This window comes from Centroberyx gerrardi, chromosome 14, assembly GCF_048128805.1.
Source record: "Centroberyx gerrardi isolate f3 chromosome 14, fCenGer3.hap1.cur.20231027, whole genome shotgun sequence".
In the NCBI taxonomy this organism is placed as follows: Eukaryota; Metazoa; Chordata; class Actinopteri; order Beryciformes; family Berycidae; genus Centroberyx; species Centroberyx gerrardi.
In genome coordinates, this window is record NC_136010.1 from 16,440,599 (window position 1) to 16,454,889 (window position 14,291).

Sequence of the window (14,291 nt, forward strand, 5' to 3'; positions counted from 1 at the left end):
TTCCCTCAGTAGCATAACACTCACTCTCAGAAAACCCATTTACCCTCCTACTCTCTACACTTCCCTATGAATTCATTTTCTGCATCAACGCTATTTTAATTTATTTTATTTATGTAATCTTTTATACATTTTGTTTTCCTCCTCGTTGCATTTTGTTGACATTTAGTTTCTCGTTACAGCCATGTTTGTCAATGTTTTTTTTCCTTTTGAGGTGAAATGTTTTTGCAATATAGGGGTTTCTTTACCTTGTCTGCACGATTTCTACACACTTTCTTTAGTTTTATATGAGCAAAAATTATGCAATTAAAGTAATTGCGTATTGGGGTGCCAATTAAACAGAACACCCTAGAAAGCAATCACATTGATTGAAGCACGGGAAATACAGTTAATTCAAGAGAGCACACTCAGAGGAAGGTGCTGTGAGTGTGTGTGAAAATGGGATGGGAAGGTGAAAATAAACGTGGTTACCATGTAGACTCTACATGGTAACCACGTTTATTTTCACCTTCACTTCCTCTGGTATTTCTGTCGGAGACTAAGCTCTCTGCATTACAGCTAGCTGAATTCCCCTCTGTCCCACACCCAGTGATACACACCACGCTCTGCTGTGGTACACACAAACAGAGGGGATTAGGGAGTGTCTTCCTCCCAGGCTCCCTGAAGATGCGTAAAGGTCTGAGACCACTGATCAAACATCTCCCCATCTGTCTGTGACAGTGGTCTGGACTGCTGTGGTGGGTCCAGGCCTCCCAGCTCATTTGTATGCCTTCGCTAGCCCTCTATGTGCCAGCAACTGCTACACAACCTTGAGTGGGTGAGGAAACTAGAGTGTGCATTACAGAATGAGAGATACCAAGCACCAGATCCCCCAGTCGTGGTGCACTTCAGTGTGGCAGCCATGTGACATGCAAATGTGTGTCCTTTTACGGTTCATTTACGTTGAGCGAAACTTACACATTAGGGCCTGTGTTTTTACCCACAGCTAATTACAGCAGTCTGTGGAAATTATGTTCACAGATCCACAAAAGCCACAAACATGCACTGGAGCATATGCAAAATAATCCCGAGTGAGACATACTGTATACTAGCTATATACTCTTTGGCATTATTTCTCCCATGCTCTTTATTTCTCTGAGGGGATGCTGGGCAGACAGAGTCTCTGTGCCTGAGAAGTGTTTATGAGGGATTCAATGGAGAGCCAGCTGTGTAGCACAGGCTAGGACCACAACAGGGGCTCAAGGGCATACTTGGCTAGGCTTGGCTAGCCTAGGAAAACAGAACATGTTAAGTGGGGTGTTGTGTTGTATAAGGAGACACACCACCAACTGATTGGCTATCCACTGCAACAGCTGCTTTTGGGAGACAAGGGCACACTGGTTTTGATTCGCTGTCTGGTTCGGTTAAAATGTGATGACATTCATCATCCAAAATGACCATTTTTAAATTACTCCCTTCACATGATGGTGACATGCAGGTTTCTACAGTATATCTATAGCTCATTAGGGCAGTCATCCGTATTAAACTAAAATGACACTCAATTTATTCTCCCCATCAAGGCAGGGGAGTTGCAAAAACCCCACCTGTCAGGCTGTCTAACTGAGAGCCATCGTGCTGCTTCCTGGGTGAAGGGAGGCCGCCGCTGTTCCAGATGGCTTACTATGCTGACAGTGGAGGGGATCAATGACGCCGGGCATTGAATGAGACCTGACAGGAATAGTAAAAATATTCCCACAGAATGATCGGGATGGTAGGAAAGAGTCACCATCGATTGGGAGCCTGAGCAGCAATCTCTCTAACCGAAGAAGGTCGGAGGTTGGAGTTTTGAGCCAAATGAAAGCTTTGGTAATTTGTGGATAGATTTTGGTGGAAGCACTGAGGGTCTGAGGGTTTTTCCTGGGTTATGTAAGTTTGTAGTATTACCTCAGAAAAAAAAATGTGGCAGTATCAAGAGAGAGGTACTGAAATGCATGTTGCAGGTATTCATTGGAAACAATGGCAGCAATGAATGCAAACTTAATCAAGCGCCCGCTAAATTCTTACTGTTTTGATTTGTTGCAGGATCACACCACTGAGGAAATGCAGTAACCTATTTGGTTTTGATATTTATGACTTTCATTATGTACTATATGAATATCAGAAAACAATTCCTTTGCTAACCCAGTGTGGAGGAGAATAAATTACCTTTATAGCCTGCAATGTTCCTTCTTCTTGTGTGCCAATTCAGATCCATCACACAAATGCATGTCTAGATGAGGCAGTTGTTGGGCTCAGCAGAGCACTGGCAGACTACTTGGCATTCTCAGAAAAAGTTTTCCACTCTGCTGGGTAAATGATCGGGCCCCTTGTTCCATCACAGCTGGTGAATGTTTTGTGGGGCTGAACTAAGAGAGCTTCCGAGCGGTTTTGCCTCAGTGCAAATATATGAGTGATTTCACAAAGTAAATCTCTCTGGCTGGCACCCAAACACTGGCACTGGCATGACCGGTCATCCAGGTGAAGGAAGGAGAGTGCCCAAGACCATAATAATGACAAACGTGTTTCAAAGTGCTTTATAACCTGTGGGGGGCGACGTTCCTCATCCAGACATCCAGTCACGAGTTGCATAGACTTATATGATGCACATTCTGCACCACTTTCCATCAGTAGGATATATGTATGACTGTTGGGAGTGCATGACTGAATACTGTAATTGTGGAGTGGAAAATGTGAAAATATAGGATTTAGGTGTAGAGGCATTTGATTTTGTGATTTGATTTTTTGTGACAGTCTTTATTCCCACAAGGGAATGTTCTCTTTTCTCTTGCCCCGCTCCAGAGGAAGGACCAAGCGCAAGGTCAGCTGCAGAACAGCAGCCCTGCAGCTGGTAGGGGTCCAGGGTCTTGCTGGAGGACACTTCAGCAGGACTAAAGGACTATATGCCACCCTGCTTGTAGAAGGTGACAGCTTTGTTGGCATGTGAAGGACACAGAACGGAGGCTGTCACCTGAAAATGGCACGTGGCAGTCTGGGGGTATAAACAGCTGGATTAGAAATACATCTGTATTGAGAAATTAAGCGTGGCATCTGGCGGTGTTGACAGGCAACATCACCCTGCCACTGTTGCCTGAGACTGGCTGTGCATGCGGTATACCATTCTGGGTGGCACTCCTCAGAGTGTACCGAGGCTCTTGCAGGCCTCCTTGGCCTCCTGCCATAGGGATTAGAGAGCCACAGAGAAAACCTAATGCGCTCCATCTGCACTCCATGTTCTTAAACTGCTTCCCACTGTCACCGGTTTGCTGCACAGCTCCGGCATCTGCCTCCTCAAGAAAACAAGTTATCTCAGAACTTCCAAGCGCAGCCTTTCCTCCTTCAGGTGGCTTACCATGGAGGTAAAGCCCTCAATTTCATGGACAAAGCATTCATCCTCTCCAAATGCACTGTAACTGCATCCAGGAACACAGAATCTCAATTGAGCTTTGAAAAATTGATCAAAGGGAAAGAAGGAGTGTGAGGAGAGAGGTGGATATGAAAATGGTTGAGCAGCTCTGTGTTTGACGACTAGCTGCGAGTGTGTATGTCTGTCATCTCCCCCTGTGGCTTTGATTACAAAGCCAGTAACAGTGGAGCGATCACAGGCAGTAGAGTGAATAATGCACACTGTCCCGCTCAGCCTCATTCACTAAGCAATTCACCTCTCAATCCCTGCAGATACAGTATGTGTACTGTATGTGACCTGTTTTTCTTCCTTCTAATGAAGTTGTTTTTCCTTTGCTCTGTGATATCGAAAGAAATGCTTTTGAAATCTCTTAGATAATCTTATATTTAGTATGATATCTGTTGCCAAACTGAATTCAGTTTGACGCCAACATTTTGAAGCCTTAGTCTCAGGATGGGGCAGGTATGCAAGTGTGCAAAGATGGGAATGAGACGGTCACCTATCCATCACACTCAGCTCCAGCCTCTTTATGTTATTGAGTAGTGCCTGTGCTGCAGTTTGCTGTCTCACAGCCCCGCTGGGATATGGCCTGTGGAAAAGTGCAACCTCCTGCCACACATACAAATGTGCTGAATCATTATTGATAAATCCTTCTTGATTCAAACACTGCCACACACAGCTGCTAACTGTCCTGATCATCATCAGAGTAGGATATAGGCTGCTGCTGAAACAGCAATAGACTATTGACAGCATGGTGTATGTATGTACTGTATGTAGTCTATATGGAGTAGACACCTTTCTGCAGGCACATCACACTCTGTATCTACCTTAAGACTGCACTACACTAATGATGTACTAAAATTAGACCCAGACACACCAAAATCCAGCAATGTTATTATCAAAAGTACAATACCAATAAATAAATAAAATGCAATGAAAATGTTTACAATATCATCAAATATAATGTGCATAATGTTCTGGCCTATTTCAAGCACGTGCATGTGAGAGAGAGAGAGAGAGAGAGAGAGAGAGAGAGAGAGAGAGAGAGAGAGAGAGAGAGAGAGAGAGAGAGAGAGAGGGGGAGAGAGAGAGAGAGATGAAACTGGTGAGAATGCAGGCATTTCCTTTTTTTTTTTTTTTTTTACATGGTGTCTGCTGGCACTGGGAAAACTGGGGAATAAATGAAAGCAAATGTGCCGAAAATCAGTCGCACATATTCTCTTTCATGAAATCTAGGAGTGACAAGAGCGGAGTAGAACAAACATGCTGTATTGACAGCTGAGCCAACTCAACTTCAAGATTCATTTCCAGTTCTGTGTTGCAACCAGAAGCTATTGCGCCCAATGCGCCCTGCAGATTCATAAAACTTGAAAACCCCGCCTACTTGACAACCAGCGTCTGTTTACGAAAAGTCACGGGAACAGCATGGAGCTAAAGATAATAGAAAATGTCATACCGTGCCGCGAACAAGGGGAACAGCCAGGAGCAGCCAGACTGCACAGAGACTCAAATCCGGTCCTCTTACAATACATTCTGTCACAATTGGTTGATTGATATTTTGACGCGTGATGACATTTCTGCAGTTTACCATTGTACGTGTAAATTGAGAGCTTCTAGTTTTGTGCTGTGGGACTCCTAAACGCGCGTACCGGAGTATTTCGTGATCCTGAACCATCATCCATTCCGAGTTAAAAACAATGGCGAGGCGTAAAAGGCGCAACCTTCTGATTTGTTGCGCGTAAACCCAGCCTGGGGTACAGACACGGCTCCTGCGATACAACAGGGAATCACAGCGCAAAAGCCAGTCGGAGCGAAATGGAAAGCCCGACCGAGAATCCAACCAGGGCTGCGGAATATTTGAAGGAGCTTAACAAAATCATCGAGACCCAGCAGGAGTTACTGGAGAGGCAGAGGGGAAGGATAGAGGAGCTGGAGCAGCAAGTGTCCGACTTGTGCACGGAGAACGCCTGTCTCAAGGAGCAGTACCAGCGGCACCTGGCAACTTGCAGGCTGCAGCAGGGCAGCAACAGCCTGGTCACACTGGGAGCCATTAAGGAGAATATCACTCAAGAAAAGTAAGAGATTACATTATAATACATCATTTAAGGTGAATGTGTATTACTATATTGTTCTCCTTCACAAGTCTAACCCAGAAAGAGAGACTTAACTTGGAGACTTCGCTGAAAATTATAGGTAAAGTCGAAATCATTGCAAAAATGTCCAACACCGCCACATCAAATGCCCCTTGGCTACTTTGGCATCATATGCTTGTCTCTTATGGATGTTGGGCACATTATGGTCGGTGATTTACGCACGGCACCGGCACAGAACAGGGGTACAGTGTGTCGTACTACACAGCTTTTCTGACCATATTTGGAAATCAGCAGTGTTTACATGGATTGCACCTGACTTCACTGCGCGTGAAATCATCTCCCAAAGGCACATCATGGCCAAACCAATGTTTTACTTGCAGATTAATACAATTTTCAACCTGGGGATATTACTGTTTTCATTTGATCTCTGGGACTCTCGTGTAATTGTCAGTTTTGTTTGTGGTATAGCAGAAATCTAAGCTATAGCAGGATATTAATATATAATCTAACTAAGTTCATCAATAATTATCTCTCATCCTATTTGACCACGAGTTCAGACATAGATATGACTTACTCACACACCAATATAAAAACATCCATGGCTCTAGTCCAGTGTCCCTGTGTGATGTATAAACCATTCTATAAACCAAATATAATGAGCTGGAGAGGATCTGTAATCAGTGGTTTCTGCTTTGTCATCATCAAAGCTCATCTTTTTTTCATTAGTTATTATTAGTTTGATTAGTTTGTCGGGTCTTGATTAGATTTAGTCTGCAATTTGTAACTTCAGCAGTCTGAGGTCTGAGCCATGCTGAGGCTTGCTAGCCCTCAGTGGGCTCTGCTCTTATAAGTGGATTTCATATGCATGATAGGCACATAAATCCATGATATGGAACGCAAAACAAACTCTGGGAAAGGCGCAGAGTTGGAACAGATCCATTATGCTATTAGTTCCATATGTTTCATTTTTTATGTCTTGAGGGCCGGTCCTGTGCAGGCGGTGGGTGAAGCCCCAGGCAAGGCAGGGCAGGGTAGGGCAGAGGTAATGGAGCATCATATCAGAGGCTGCGGTGAGGCCACGGTAATCAGACACACTGTTAGGATTACCCTCCTCACCCCAGTGCTGTGTTTAAAGTTCACTCTCTGTTGTCTATATCTCACTGATGCCTCAACACGCAGACAATTTCCTCAGATTTTGACAGCCTGCAGGATCTTGTGACCGTGTTTGACCTTTGTCTCCGGGGGCGTGTTAGTGTCATGAAGATTGGTGGCAGCAAATCAATACAGATGACTCATGGACAGTATGTCTTTGCTGTTGGATGAAGCAGACTCATGAGATTAGGACGTACTATAACACTGACCTTTATCATGTTTCCTGTGTAAATCTCACATCTACACTGTGGACTATTCTGCCCGATGTTCCTGGAAAATCAGCCTCTGTCATCATCTCTCATTCATTCCCTCATGGTCACAGTGTCTGAACACCATTTCAGTCCTGCTAAGGGAGACTGGCACAGAGGTTACTGAGCAGCCTGTGATTTCCCCAATGAATGTGATGAAGTGTGACAGCTGTTAATAATGTAAAGCGAGTTTTATGGTGGATACAGAATCCTAAATGTCATTTAAGTGCAGTGAGCAATTTAAAGTATGCAGTGATCTTAACAAGGATGTTTCTCAGATCTGCAAAGGTCATTTCAACACAGAAAATGGGATTTAGATAGTGTGTACTTGAAACTTAAACTGTCAATCCATCCATCCATTTTCTTGCTGCTTATCCGGGTCAGGGTCAGGTGGCAGCAGGCAAGCAGAGCAGCCCAGACTTTATTTTCCACAGCGACTTCCTCCTGCTCTTCCTGGGGGATCCCCAGGCATTCCCAGGCCGGGGGTCCTCTCCCAGTCGGCCGTTCCCAGTACACCTCCAAAGGGAGGCGCCCAGAGGGCATTTTAACCAGGTGCCTGAACCACTTTAACTGGCTCCTCTCAATGTGGAGTCGGAGAGTCTTGAGTCCGAGGTCCTCCTGGATCGCTGAGCTCCTCACCTCATCACCGAGCGAGGCCAGTAGAGAAAGGGCTTTGGCTGCTTATTTTCTGGTCACTACCCAGAGCTTATGACTATAGGTGAGGGTCAGAATGAATATTGACCAGTAAATGGAGAGCTTTGCTTTGTGGGTCAGCTCTCTGTTTACCATCATGATCTGAAATAGTGCCCACATTACTGCAGCCGCTGCACCTAACCGGCAGTCAATCTCACAATCCCTTTTACCCTCAATTATGAATAAGACCCTGAGATTCCTGAGCTCGTCCACTTGGGGCAGTTGCTTACCCCTCACCTGAATGGGATAGTCCACCTTTTTCTGGGAGAAACCCAAGGCCTCAGACATGGAGGTGCTAACCTTCACCCACTCAGCTGCAAACTACTCCAATGCACATCAGAGATCGCAGTCTGATGAAGCCTGAATGACGACATCATCTGCAAACAGCAGAGATGCCACCCTAGTGCCACTGAACCGGACCTCAGCTTTGCCTTGATATCCTGTATATTAATATCACGAACAGGAGAGGAGACAACACACTTCCTTGTCGGTGTCCGATAGCCACCTCGAACAAGCCTGACTGCCAAGAATTGAATGCCAAGAATGCAAATTCAGCTCTCTGTATAGGGACTGAATGGCTTGCAGCAGCAGCCCGGCACCCCATACTCCTGCTGCACCTTGCACAGGATACCTTAGGGAACGTGGTCGTACAACTTTTCTAAATCCGCAAAACACACAGGCAGGATTAGCAAATCCCCTGAGCCCTCAATTATCTGTGAAAGGGTAAAAAGCCGGTCCTCTGTTTCATGACCAGGAGGAAATCCTCATTATTTCTCCTGAATCTGAGGCTTGACCTTCGGACAGAGGCTCCTTCTCAGCACCTTGGCACAGGCTTTCCCAGGGAGGCAAGGCAGTATGATTCCTCAGTAGTTGGAACACACCCTCCTGTCCACTTCCCTAAAGATGACCACCACCCCTGTCTGCCAATCCAAAGGCACTCTTCCTGAAAACCATGCAACCCATGTCAACTGGGACACCCCTGCAATCCCTAGACTGACTGGGGGATGTTGGGCGGTGAAACTTAGAATACTAATTACCTAGAGAAAGATATGCGTAAGTCTTGAGGTGATAAAGATTATTGTGAGGGAGAAGACTGATGCTTTTTTCCACATATATATTCTCAGCCCCAAGTATCCTTACACCCATACAGGATTCCATAATGTGCATTTTTACAATTAACCGAAGGGATACTTCAGGCATCACAGTCCTCTCTGACTTGAATGAAGTTAACATATCCATAAATCCAAATTTCAGTAAGCCTTTCTGTTAAAGTAGGTAAATTTGTTAGATGTCAAAGTACCAAACAAGCTTTCCAAACTAGCCACTGCTTCAACTCATATTTCAACTTAATTTTTCAACATTGTTTTGGTCATTTTCCTCAAATGTCTATTTAAAGGGAAATGCTGCTGTTATACAGTCTTTTGCTCATCTATATTCTACCAGTACTTCAGATACATCTACACCATCGTTTAACGCATGCGGCCTGTCATAAGACATGTAGTGCAATTAGTGAATTCAAAGTCACATTGCATTCCACTGCTCATAGGGATCTTATTCAGTTTGACTCTCATATATCCCATTGACAGACATCTGTGTCAGTTTGAGGCTTTTATCCCTCATTGCTTCCTTTTTCTTTTCAGCTACTAAGTTTGGTAGCTGGCAGCCAGTTCCCGAATGATTAGCATTCAGAACCAATGTGTGCTGCAGGAACAATATAGTTTATTTGGAAAGGATGGTTGTTATCTTACATTCCTTATGTATGGTGTATCTATGAGACGCTGCTGAGCACCATGTCCTCAAATGGCAGTGGCTTATGATTTCATCCGTAAGTGACATCATCAGCAAATGACCCTAAAGTGACCCTACGGATAATATGAAATAGAGGTGTGATTAACAAAATAACCCAACGCAGTGGATAACACCCATATCTTCCAAAGACAAGTAAAAAATAATTTCTGCTACTGAGTGATACATCAGATTGTCTGCTGCCGTCTTGGGTTGTCTGCAAATGGAAGTGTTTTTCGCCTCTATCGTCTTTCAAAAACAAAGTGCAGAGAGCAGAGAATCTGATGCACCACTGATAATGGAACTCGTGTTGCCAAGTCAACAGATTTCTGTGTGAATTCTGCAGAATAGGCTCTTGGGTAACATTGTCGGTGAGGTTCTCAGGCACTACGCTTGCTGCACAGGTATTGGAAATCATCTCGTGAGCACTGACCCCAATGTGGATCCATAAACCCGTTCACCTAGGTGATTGTAACCCCCAGGACCTGGTTAAGCAGAATCGGCAGAGGAGGAGCGGGTCTCATTGCCTCAGTGGATACGTTTCTGCAAATCTAACACTAGGAATCCTGCTCCATTCTCACTGTTTACAGTTTCTTGAGCACTAGGTAAAGCGTATGTAAACAGAAGGTTAATGTAGCTCTCACAGACATAAGTTAACAATCAGACAGACTCTGGTTCCTCCTATTCATGTCTCCTGAGTAGCGCGCCTTGTCAGGCCTTTAGTCTGACAGTATTTATGCTGACCATATGCAGTTTCCGTAGAACAAGCTCCCTCCTAATGGTGTGTGTTTAATAGGCCTGCACTGTTACTTCTATCCCCTTAAGCTCACTTTGGAGTCAAGTGACAGGTAATACAAGTTATACCAACTCACCGAGTCAAAGTTTTTGCAGTACAGATGGTAGGTTAATATTGAATAACTTTGCATCAGCACTCAAGTCAATTTGCGACCTAAATGCACACTAAATTCTAAACTGATAAACATTTTGGCACATATTCGCCACACAATGAAATCTATGAAAATATTTTGTTTTAGCATGAAACAAAAGGAGAAGGAGAAATGAGTCTTTGAGTGAAACTTAATGTGTAGTCTTGATAAATGTGTCTCTCTTGCATGATTCATTAGAGACCGGTGATTTAATCGGAGTGGATCCACTGTGATCTGAACTTGTCCGCTGGGGCTTCGAGTGGAATGGTGTTTGCAAGTGCTTTCATTTCTTATCTCAGCGGTTGCATCTGCCAACCCACATTTAGCATTCAAACCATGTCCCAGGCCCGGATAGCCAACCGAGTGTAAACAGTATTTGGGATGCTGACGTGATCCCCGGAGAGATAACTTCTCCGACTGCAGATGACAAGGAGCTGATGTAATCATAAGTATTAATTTTCTTCACAGCCTTATTTTAAGCTTTCAGAAATGTAGTGAAACGGTATCTAAACTTAGATCCTAAGCTCAACAATATTAGAAGAAATCCACTCGCTGCTCTGCAGCAAAGCGCTTGGGTAATTAGATACATCTTGTACCGTACAAGACAGTTGAATATTCATTGTTTCCAGTAACAATGTGGAGCATAACCATGGGAAATTGAAGAATATAGTGTGGACTGCTTGCGCTTTTTGTCTCAAATCAGTCAGGGGTGTTAGATAGGCGTGTGATCTTGTCAGTCATTTATATTAAGTATTAAACTCAGTGTGTAAACAAACATGAAAAGTATTCTTGACTGATTAAATATTGATGGACAATGTGACAAATTGTAGCTAACCCCAAATCTCTCCCCGCTAATGCCCTAATGGAGCTAATATGAATATATGTCAATGCTGATGAATGAGCAGCAAAGGTCTCCAGTTGTTGGTTCTGTGCCAGCAGGGTGTGTCAGAACAAGACCTGGTTATCACTGTTACTGGGCTGCGAGAAAAAATATTAAGATATATCCAATAAAGATGGTTACAGGGCAATCCATATTCTGTGGAATGGCTTGTGTACATGCATTTGCATTATACATATTCTGCAAATATTTATATAATAGTGCTCCCCAAACTGTACAATTGCTCAGGTGTGAAGAGCTGCAATTTGTCGAATGTTGTTTTTAAGTTAAAGCTACATTAGGCTTACGCAAGTTCAAGTTTAATGATGGAAGATGAATGTTGCAAAAATGTACACATCTAAACACAAATGTGTGTGTGTTTAGATGTGTTGGAAACAGTGTTCTGATAATGAGCTTAATTGGTTACTTATGCCTATTATGCTGCAGTTTGGGGCTTTGTTTTCACTCCCATCTTGAGAAAAGCTGAATAAATCATGTTTCTTGGAAGGGAATTATGTCGATTTTGCTTCGAAGATGTAGGCTTAATACATCATTAATAAATTGTAACCTTGGATTTCTTTTTTTAAACATTGTTTTACAGTTTAGAAATACTGAGAGAGATTCTTGTAATAGTATAGAGAGACTTGGGTGATTTTTAAGCTTCCTTAGACAATTACGCACACAAAGCACAGTATCCAATCCTCAGACATCCACACTGACAAGTTGAACAAAGAGCCATAATGAGTGAAATATTAACTATGAAAAATTGTATTTGATTAATCCTGTGCAATTGTTGGAATTACCTTGTTGATACATGCTTTTAGAAGTGTTAAAAATGCAAATTTGATCGCACAGGGGGTTTTGGAATATGTGTGCCTGATGTTTTTTTCATATTTTGAATATGATTAACCCAGGTATTTTAATATATTTCAGTCATTAGAATATTAAACTGGTTTGAATACTTTACTTTTGGATCAACAAACTCCTCAACCTATTTTCATGCTAAGAATCAAGCCAGAAGAGTAATGAGAATGCATCATAGATATTGAAATGTTTGGCAAAGGTACTTTCAGGCTGTCGATTTTGGCTTATACTGAAGTATCTCTCCAAAGCCACTGGTGGTTTTATAGTGCCTTTTCTATTGGTTACATTGACTCTGTCTTGGCTTCTTTTACTGTAATTTGCTGCCTAACAAAACCTCAGCTGCCCTCGCTAAGTCCCCTGGATGGAGCCTGTAGACTGGAGATTGGCAGGTTCATAAATAGTTCACCCCAAGCCAGCGTAACAGCTTTAGCATGTGTTTTGGGACCCCTCAGCAGGAAATAATAGCATGATGGAGAAAGCTGTTTCGTGTGGCTGGCGGCGTCCACTCATTCACCCAGCGATCTGCTGAACAATCAGTGTGCCAAACCAAATTTACGAGCACACAACAAACTCCCTCTCTCCAGCTAACCCCCCCCCCCCAATGAAATACCCCAGCTAGATTAATGTCTACGCAGGGATGATTTGCATTCAGGCCCTCCTATAAATCCTAAGCAATGGCCGAAGACAATTTGTGACTTGCTCACAAATTCAACCACAGGCCGCCTTCATCTTTAATGAACTGCACTTCTGCAATCAGTGTAGCTGTCCCTCCCTGCATGCCAGTGTGGCTGCAGTCCTGCTGGAAGGAAGCCAGGCTCCACTGACCTCTGGTTCCCCCAATCAGGCCTATTAAGACAGAGTTAAGGTTGGTTTGTGTCCTTTGATGTAGCTGGTTGCCCCATGAGAATGGGTAATGATGACTGTAATGAGGGCTCTTGCCTCTATCTGATGGTGCTGCTGGTAAAGGCCAACACCAAGGGGGGTGGGATGGTGCTGCTTAGTGTGGAGCCAGCAACCATATTACTGGTGAAGCACCAACTCTCCACTGCTGCTTTAATTTGACTTCAGAGAGCAAGGGGTGAAACGTTCTGTTATGCATTCCCTGTGACATTTGATAATACTGTTTTTGAATCACATGTGCAGTGTGATATGGCTTAATTTCAGGCATCTATTTCAAAGACCATTGAGCTTAAGATGGTAATCTCCCTCAGATAGGCATCTTAGCTACGAATCATTCAAGCCGGTGTGAAAGTGGAGCGTTGCACCTCATATGCATTCTGCCTGTATGCTGCATATAGGGACTTTGTGGAGAAACTACGGCATACTCCTGCAGCTAAGGTGTGTTGATTGACAGATATACCTTTCATTAAAGGAGCTTGATTCTCATTATAGAGGCTTTAATACAAAATGTAATCAGACTAATGGTGATGTATTTGTTCCCTCTGATATTGCAGTTCAATACTTTTGTTCTCCTTTCCAACTTCCAAATATTATCACGCTATCCTGCATCATGACTGCCCCAGGCCACAGAGAGATGGGAAACGCCTTGGATTGTTTTATTCCTCCCTTTGTTTAGATAGTTGGGTTTGTTCTCAACAAGAGCAAGCAAACTGTAGGGATAGTATAGCAATGCCTATAAAGCTCCCAGTTTCGCTATTTTCTCAGTTTATGGGCAATATCCAACAGTATATTGGATATAGTATAAAGTATGGCCACTTTTTTAACACTTAAATATTTTCTTTACATGCTTATTGTTCAGAAAGTGAAGTGAATATACAGCACAGTATCCACTTATTGGACCTAGTAGCCTACTTTTTCTTTACTTTACCTCTTTTTTTACTCCAAGGAAGCTAAATCTTCAAATCTCTTTCTACCTCCTTTTATCACTACAAACTGTGATCAAAACTAAAGCAACACGCATAGAGGGCCATGAGGCCAAACTACGGTCGCCTGTTTGTTTTTTATTTCCTCACAGTTGAACCAATTATCCGCCTCGCAGCTGTCAAAACCAGCTGATGCAGCAGCTGAATCGAAGACAATTTGTAGCATAGTACCTGTGGAGAGCTTTTTGAATGGCTGCCACTAGTTTACTGCCAAGCGAGAGTGCGGTCTGTGGATCTTGGCTGATGAGGTGGAGGCTGAGTCAACAGCTAAACACAGATGAGGAGCTAGCGCTCACACACCTCTTAGTCATCATCGGTGGATGTCAAACACAACTTCCTCATAGTTGTCTGA

The 14,291-nt window shown here is 43.5% G+C and overlaps 1 protein-coding gene across 3 annotated transcripts in view; it reads left to right on the forward strand.

Moving 5' to 3' along the window:
• The first annotated feature begins 5,226 nt into the window (after window positions 1-5,226).
• Window positions 5,227-14,291, forward strand: part of iqsec1a (IQ motif and Sec7 domain ArfGEF 1a) — an 88,419-nt gene continuing 79,354 nt past the window's right edge. For all 3 annotated transcript variants that reach the window (XM_071924580.2, XM_071924584.2, XM_071924587.1), the window contains exon 1: window positions 5,227-5,493. In XM_071924580.2, the coding sequence (XP_071780681.1) occupies window positions 5,234-5,493 (260 nt within the window). In that variant the 5' untranslated portion in view covers window positions 5,227-5,233. The remainder of the gene's footprint in view (window positions 5,494-14,291) is intronic.